Genomic DNA, 9,314 nt, shown 5'->3' with positions numbered 1-9,314 from the left:
CAATGTCCGTAAATTTTAGTTATGAAAAGTTATAAATAGGACAACCGCTGTTTTTTTAAATAATTGATTTCAAAAACCTGTAAAAAAAATTTATATCAAATTTAATATTATACACTTTTTCACACGGATCAAAAATTTTAATTAATAATTTGGTCCGATATCAAAACTGCAAAATTTGTGCGCAATTTGTAAAATATTATCACGGATCGTTTTTTTCAAAGCGGACCAAAATTATCAAAAAAATTGATCCGGCCGAACTAAAAATTTCATCGAAAACTTTGGTCCAGGATAAAAATTTTCGCGGACCAAAATTCCAGCGACAGTGCCGAAAGTCGGCACTTAAACGAAATTTGCTTATAGTGCCGAAAGCCCGTTTATTGGTTTGAAAAGGCACGTGTCAAAACAAATTCCGATTTCATATATTTTAAATTCCAATAATTGGAAAAATATTTGAAAAATTTCATTTCATTCATACTTAAAAGATGTCAACTTGTTTGGCATGCAAAGATACTTTTTTATCATTTGAAGATTTAAAATCAGTTATTAAGAAATATGAAGATTCTCATTTTGTGCAGTTGTGGATTCGTGACGCCAAAACAATTGAAGCTGCTAGAAAAACCATTCCAAGAAAAGCTGCTATAATAGCTCCACAGATAAAGTATTACTATATTAAGTATTGTTGCATACATGGTGGAAAGAAATTTACAAATAAAGGCTATGGAAAACGTCAAACTTCGTAAGTACTTTTTTTATTTTATAATTTTGTTACTATTAATAAAGAATTTATTATAAATAAAGGTTTAAAAAATAAATTGATAACTTATTTATGCATAGGAAATAAACAATGTTCTAATTTAAATGCCTTATTTCATCAAAGGATAGCATATTTATTTCATGAAAAAATAACCGATTTTGAACATGTTTATTATAGAACTTATAAAAAAGAGTGTCCATCCTTCTTAAGTTTTAAAGTATCAGAAGATGGGCAAACATTAATTTTGCAAGATTTAAACAATGAACATAATCATGAAGTATCTGAAGTAAGTTATAATTACTTATAACATTTATGATAAAATGTCCTCAAAATATGTGAATTAAATTCTTGAAATATCCTGCAATTTTTGAAAAATTTTGTGACTGACATTTTCTGGAAAGGTATTGTGGTTAGAAACCATATTAGATTATATGTCGTAGGTATTTTTTGATTATAACGAATAAAATAATTGCTTTTAAAAATAGATTTTGTATAAGCACTTACCAAATCAAAGAAGACTTACTAATTATGCTATTGCAAAAGCAGAAAACTTGTTACGCTTAAAAGCTAACAAAAAGCTACTTCAACGTGAATTGTCAAAGGAGACTGGCAAAATGATAACTCTTCGTGACTTATCAAATATTGCTGCTTCTGCACACAAAAGTGATACACGAAATAATTTAACAAGTTTTGTTAAGACTTTAAAAGAAAAATACAGTAAGAAAGTCATAAAACATTTTTTGTAAAGAATTATAGTTATCATTGTTTTCATTTTATGATTTTCATATTGTTACATATATATATATACATATATATATATATATATATATATATATATATATATATATATATATATATATATATATATATATATATATATATATATATATATATATATATATATAATATACATATATATATATATATATGTGTATATATATATATATATGTTTATATATATATATATGTATATATATATATATATATATATATATATATATATATATATATATATATATATATATATATATGTATATATATATATATATATGTATATATATATATATATATATATATATATATATATATATATATATATATATATATATATATATATATATATATATATATATATATATATATATACATTTACGTATATATAAATATATATGCATAAATATATATATACAAATATGTTTATATATATATATATATATATATATATGCGTTTTAGATGCTAATGTAGATGTTTTAACAGATGCAGAAGATAATTTACAAGGGTTTTTCTTCCAAGATACTTCAATGCATAATGCTTACAATGCATTACCTGAATTTTTATGCATGGATGCAACTTATAAATTATTAGAAATTTGTCTGCCAGTATATATTCTGCTATGTGAAGATGGAGCTGGTAAGTTTGGATTCCTTATTTATATAACTTTAGTTACTAATTTTGAATTTGGTTACTGCTGTGCTTTTTTTGTTAGATTTTTGAAATGTGCTTGTTACTAGAAGTATTTTTTATAGGTGAAAGTGAAATAGCTGCTGTAGGTTTGCTTACACGTGAAGATGCTGCATCTCTGGGGTATGATTTATTAACTATATCTGACTTTGATGTGTTTACTTTATAGCAGATGAAATCAATATTAAATAAAACAATCTGACAATATTAGGTGTCCTTGAGTCACACACACACACACACACACACACACACACACACACACACACACACACACACACACACACACACACACACACACACACACAAAATTCTTACAACAAAAAAAATGCATATACATAGAAAAAAGATTGTTTAAAAGTTATGAAATCTTTTGTACATAATTTTTAGTTGGTTCATTGAAAGATTTAATCAGGCCTTCCCAGGAGAGGCGTGCGGTCGGTCGCTTTGAGTGACCACGCATATATATATATTTTTTGAGAGTTTGGCCACGGTTTTTTAGCATATATTAATGACGCATTTTTAAAAAGGCGCTGAAAAAACCTAACTAAATTGTCGTATTATTTTATTATTTTTATTCATAATTTATTCCTATTATTAATATAAAAATATGAACATAAAAATGAAATATATATATTTATACTTATTTATAAAAATTTTTTTTTTCTTATTACAATTTTTTTTTTTATGTCTAGTAAACATTAAAAAAAAAATTTATTTATTTATATTTATTTATATTATAATTATTTATAATATATTTTTAGGTGTTGATATTTTCAGCAACCATATTTGAGACAAGTCGAAAAAATAAACAGAAAATGTGACCGAAAACTTTTTTAATCAATTTTGAAAAATATGCTCTACCGACGCGGGATGCGAACCCGGGTCTCCGCGGCGCTTTGTAATGTCTTAACCGAATGAGCTAAACATTCATATACTTATCAAGAACCTTGTAGATAATAATTCTTCTAGAACTTAGAAGTTATTTTTTGTAAAAAGACATACTTATGCGAAAAAATTTAAAATTCAAAAAAAAAAAATGTAAAATAAAAAAATAAAAATTTGTTATAAGAAAAAAAAATTCAAAAAAAATATATATATATATTATTTTTATGTTATTATTTCCTTATTAATGAAAAGAATAAATTATTTAAAAAATTACAAAATAATACAACGAATTTAATTTGATTTTTTCAGCGTCTTTTTAAAAATGCGTTATTTTTAATATATGCTAAAAAAGCGTGGCCGAGTTATCCAAAAAAAAAAATATATCCGCGTTCACTCAAGGCGTGCGACCGCACGCCTCTCCTGGGAAGGCCTGTTTAATAGTTATAATATTTCTTGGCCAAAGACAAGTCTATTCATGACAGATAAAGACTTGACATAGAGAGATGTATTGCGTGGTGCTTTTCCAGGGGTTTCTCTATTACTCTGTTTATTTCATACCCTGCGGTAATAATCATTGTTTATATATGATTAGTTATTTGATTAAGGAATATTTTCTTGTTCAGATTTGAGTTAGGATTTATTTTAAATTTGTTCAATTATTTACAGAATCTTACATATTTTGAGTTTTCTGAGATGCCAACATTATCTTGTATTTCAGAACTTTTAGTCGTGAAATTACAACTGTCAAACTTGGGATAACTAGTGGGGAACGAATTTCATCTCTAGAGTTTATTCAGAAATTAGCTTATGCAACCTCAGAGGAAAATTATGACGAATTGTTTAGACTATTTGTTTCATCAGCTCCTTCCACTGTTATAGATTATTATAACAACAATTGGCATAATATTCGTGATGAGTGGGTTTTTGGTTTGAAATTTGTCAGTGGAAACTTCATGAATAGCACCAATAACCGCCTGGAAAATTTCAACGGAAAGTTAAAAGAAGTTATTGAATGTAATAGCTCCTTAGAAGACTTTCTTGATAAATTCTATGTTGTTTTAACATCTATGCGTAATGAAAGGGATCATAAGACAATTTTCCAAATGCAAAAAGTTTCTGTTGATGTATTTGATCCCAATTCTGCTGAGGCAGCTTATAAAAAAGTTTTGACATTGTATGCTGCTCGACATGTTCTAAAGCAGATGAGCTTGCTTAAAGAAGTTACATTATTACCAGGAGAACATGGCCAATTCATAGCGAACAGCCATGAAGGTGTTCATACAGTAACTTCAAATTTTTGTTCTTGTATGTTTCGAAAGTCAATGAGTTTACCATGTTGTCACATATTTGCAGCTCGCCAGATGCTTGGGATAATTTTGTTTGATACTGAGTTGTGTTCTGAGAGGTGGAAATTACAGTACTATCGTCAACATCAAAGAGCCTTTGGTACCCCAGTCATGGTTGAAAAGTCTGCAACTGTAGATTTTCATGTTACTCCAAATATAAAAGTGTATTCTCAGCATGAGAAGTTTAAACTTGCTGTGCAAGAGACATCACTTCCTGCTACTCTTGTATCTGAATCTACAGGTCAGACACTTGAACAACGCCTGAGTCTTTTGCGAGCTTTAAGTAAAGGTTGGGCAAAGGGAAAGGTCATGGTAGTTAATGAACTTATTGAAGAAGATGATTTAGTAACATCTAAAAAAATATCTAAACAAACAGGAGCATCATCATTACCAGTAAAATTAGTTGTTTTCGATGCTATTAGTTTAACAACGTTTTCTGCAGTTGGAACCGTTAATTCAATTGACTCACCTATTAGTATTGATGTATCAACCATATCAGCTAGTATTTGTTCAACAAATACTTCTAAAATGAGTGCATCTAACAATGTTTCCTACACAGATTCAATAAATTCATTGAGATGTACAGCAAATAACAACTTTTTATCAGAGCAAGCTGAAATTGCAGAAAAAGCACCAAATCAGCAAGAAGAGTTGGACATCTGGGAGGAGTGATCCAGATGCAGGTTAAATTATAGATTTGTTGCGATGTTCTTGTAACTATGTGTTTAGAATAATATATGTAAAACAAGAAGTAAATTATTTCTAGACTTCAAGAACCATATTTTATTGTAGATTCTCGCTTGGCATGGATTCATATGCCTAAACATGTTATACACTGCGGGCGTCCTAACGGTTCCACTTTAACCAGTGTTGGTCTACCAAAAAAACGACAACGTCAGTTGCATGAAGGGCCAGTACTTTTTTGAAACTTCATCCGTTTAAAAGACATGCTAGTATGTATAACCTATTTTGTAGACTACAACTTGTAGTTTATTTTATTTATTGATATTTCCTAAATTTAATGTACGAGCAAACGTTTTGCTTCCTGCCAATCTAATAATACTAGTTATGTATTCTTATACAGAGTAGTTGTATAGAAAAAAGAGTGAATTGTATTTCTTCAGCAATTCTTGATGAAAGTGCACTTGGATCTCTTTTGTCTCTGCAATCATATTTTACTTCAGATGGGTGGAAAGTGCTCCACGAAATAATTGATATCAAGTCTCACCAACGAATTTGGCCTTGTGCAGTGTGCCAAAAAAGTACATCCGTGGGCAATGACGTTCGGTGCTCAATAGCATGTGATTCCTGCCTTTTGTGGTTTCACAAAAAATGTGTTGGCAAGAAAGAGGCTTGGTTTATTAAATCAAAATACTGGTTTTGTCGTTTTTGCTAAATTGTTTTAAGAATGATGTGCAATTATAATTTATTTTATTTTATTTGGTATTAAATGTTTTACTTTATTATTATATTTTGTATCTGATCTGTTTTAAATGTTTTACAACCATTTTTGCAAATGGTTACGTAGCAATATTTGTATGCAGTTTTAATACTTTTTGGGTTGCCAAATTGTGTTTAATTATGTTCCCAACTGTTATTAAATGTATTATTATTTTTATTAAGTGTTATTATTTTTTATTTTTTCAATTCTTTTAATATTTTCAAAATTTGTAATATTCTCAATACTAATAGGCCCGTTGACATTTAATACCACAAACAAATCACCAAAAGATAGATCTTGTTTAAAGTTTTTTTGTACTTTACATCAGCTGCTAATAGTTAGTAAAAACTTTTAGCCAATCATTTAATTCTCAGTTTAGTTTTAGAGTTTGTTTAGAGTTCTTTTTTATTGTACATCAGCTGCAAATAATTAATAAAAAGTACGAGTCAAGCATATAATAATCAGTTTACTTTTAGAGTTTGTTTAGAGTTCTTTTTTACTTTTCATCAGCTGCAAATGGTTAGTTTAAAGTATGAGTCAAGCATATTATAATCTGTGTAGTTTTATATAGAGTTTAGTGGTCTTTTTTTCATGACTTAAGTGGTATAATTATTAGTTTAGGATTTATTAGTTACAATTTCTATTCTTATTATAATTTGCTCTGATTTTTATTAGTTTATGGATTGCATTAATAATCTGGCTTCTAAATAATTAGTTTAGAGTTTTTGCAGAGTAGTAATAATAATTTATGAATGTAATGGAATTTGAATGATTGGAAATCTTATTTCTGAATTATTTGTTGAAATTATCTATTAATTAAATTATTGGTTAGATTTAATTGGTAAATTGAAGTAGTTTTACGGCTTTTTTTCAGTGACTAGTAACAACATTCCTAAATGTTTTGCTATATGATTAGTTTTTTAGGTTTACCAATACAAAGGCTGAAAAATGTGTATTTACTGTACCATTTTTTTCTCAAAGTTTAGTTAGGTACTGAATGTATTATGTTCTGATTATATTATTTTTACAAGTTTTTTTGTTATATTCTTATTTTTCTTTAGTTTTATCATTATCATCAACTTGAATTAGTTTGCTGGCTGTTGAAATATGGTTTTAATAAAGTAAAACTTTCATGATTTGAAGTTTATTTTATTGATCATTAGCCAACAGTCATCGAAAATTTCTATTTAACACAAAGTGTTGGACCCTTGATGTATTGCTAAAGATGTTGAAAGCTTCAGGAGATATGGGTATCAGTAAATGTCACTACTTTTTTTTTTACTTTAGTGGCATATAATTATTAGTTTAGTATTTATTAGTTGAGCAATTCCTTACATTTTTTTTTCTTATAATTTTCTAAGATTTGTATTAGTTTATGGATTGCATTAATAATGTATAACAGCTCTTTATTTTACCCCCAATAATATAACTCTCAGGAGATAGAGGGTTTTTAGTAAATGTCACTACTTCCCAATGCGATGGTACTTGAAATTACTGATAGTACATTGCCAGGTAATAAATATTCTAAAAAGATTTATTGGGGTAAAAAAAAGAGCAGTTTATACATCAATAATATGCAATTTGATATAAGATAGTAAAGTTACAGATGATTGGGTATCTGCATGTAGGACACTAATACGCTGATGGTGATGATGATTGTAAGATGATGATGATGATGATGATATGATGATGATGATGTTATGATGATTTAGTTTATTCAAAGCAATTACTAATTGCTTAATTTTTCAAGCCAATAATAACCAACTTCTAATTGTCGCAGGGTTGATAAATTCTCGATTTTTTTTAAAAAAATCAAAAAAATCGATTTTTTTGATTAAAATCAGGTTTTTTTGATTTAAATCTGATTTTTTTGATTTAAATTACATTTTGGAAAAATAAACTTTTAATAAAATAATTTTTTAAAATAAAATGTAATCATTACTAAATTAATTTAAAACATTGAAAAAATCTTTTTTAATGTTGATTATTCACAAATTTTCAAAGATTCAATCAATTAAACTCATTGATTCTAATGCTATTTGATTAAATAGTTTGAATAGGAAAACCAATTTGCCTGCTTTCACAATTCCGAGTCTATTTCTAATGTTTGAATGCAAAAGACCAAATAGTGAAAATATTATTTCAATGCGGTTTCCTAGAAAGATCGGAAGTAAAACTTAAACCTAGAAGATGAATGGTGGATAAGGTAAATAGGGAAAAATCAAGGCAATATTAGCAAAAGTAAAATTGTATTTTAAAACTAAAATCATATTATAAATAACAAAAGAAAATTTTGTTATTTATACTCAATTTTTATAATCAATTTTGCAATTTTTGAGGATGATAGTAATCAATTGTTGTTATGACAATTCAGTGTTGTTTTGATTTAAATCGATTGATTTAAATCAGTTGATTTAAATCGATTTAAGTCATGATTTAAATCAGACGAATAAAAATCATGATTTAAATTGAGTTTTTTGATTTTAATTATTTTTAATGATTATTTGATGATTAATCAAGTTATAGTAAATTGCACTAGCTAAATATAACTACTATTAGTTGCATAAACTACTATTAGTTGTAATAGTCAGATGATGCATTATAAAATATATAGTAGTCATATAAATCATTAAATTTTTAAATTTATTGTAAGATTTTTACACCGTCTAATTAAATTTTTTTTTCATGTTTTAACTTATTGACTAATTACATTAATCTCTGTTTTTGTTACTATTTATATAATAAATATAAATATATTCCTTTTATATAAGAGTATAATCAAATTTTTTTTTAATTACAGTATTCATATATAACTGGTTGTTATTTTTCAGTTGAAAATAAAAATAATATAACTAGAAACAAAAATGTCTCATGCCGGTAGAAAAGGAGATGCAGTTTGGACATGGTTTGAAGAAATACCTGCAAAGTTTGGGAAAAAGGGTAGTAAAGCTTAACGTAAAAGCTGGGGTGTACAAATGCAAAGTTTGGTTGCTCGAATGAGAAACCACAAGAGTGCTGGTAAATGTAATTTTCTGAAAGATGTTCAAGATGACAAAAGCATTATTATTTGTCAAAAAACCCTTAGAAAATATCAACCAGGCAACTGAAGAACCACAAACTAATCAATGCTCTGTTAAGAAAACTGAATCTAGTCAATCTGATGTAGATAAACAAGTTTTTTGTGTTAAAATAAAAAAGCAGAGACAAGACCAAGCAGTGGCAAGACAGTGACAACTAAATTGGATTCATACCTTAATAAAACCACTAAATCTGAAAAAGAAGCTACTGATGAGCAGGTAGCAAAAATAATTTATGCTACTAACTCGCCTTTCAGAATGGTTGACCATCCAAAGTTGATCAAGATGATCCATTTTTTAAGCCCGGGATATAACCCTCCTAATAAAATCAATATTAGTAGAAAACTTC

The 9,314-nt window shown here is 27.2% G+C and overlaps 1 protein-coding gene across 1 annotated transcript; it reads left to right on the top strand.

The window, feature by feature from the left end:
• The first annotated feature begins 3,579 nt into the window (after nt 1-3,579).
• On the top strand, nt 3,580-5,119 carry LOC136080316 (uncharacterized). Its single transcript, XM_065796934.1, has 2 exons — nt 3,580-3,665; nt 3,820-5,119. Exon 2 carries the CDS (start codon nt 4,055-4,057, stop codon nt 5,117-5,119), a length of 1,065 nt encoding a protein of 354 aa, XP_065653006.1. The 5' UTR covers nt 3,580-3,665; nt 3,820-4,054.
• The last annotated feature ends 4,195 nt before the right edge of the window (nt 5,120-9,314 follow it).

The sequence above is a fragment of the Hydra vulgaris genome, chromosome 05 (genome assembly GCF_038396675.1).
Source record: "Hydra vulgaris chromosome 05, alternate assembly HydraT2T_AEP".
Lineage (NCBI taxonomy): Eukaryota > Metazoa > Cnidaria > Hydrozoa > Anthoathecata > Hydridae > Hydra > Hydra vulgaris.
This window is presented reverse-complemented; position numbering and strand designations above follow the sequence as displayed.

Excerpts from the sequence above, each read along its gene's own strand:
- LOC136080316 (XM_065796934.1), top strand. The coding sequence starts at position 4,055 with ATGAATAGCACCAATAACCGCCTGGAAAATTTCAACGGAAAGTTAAAA.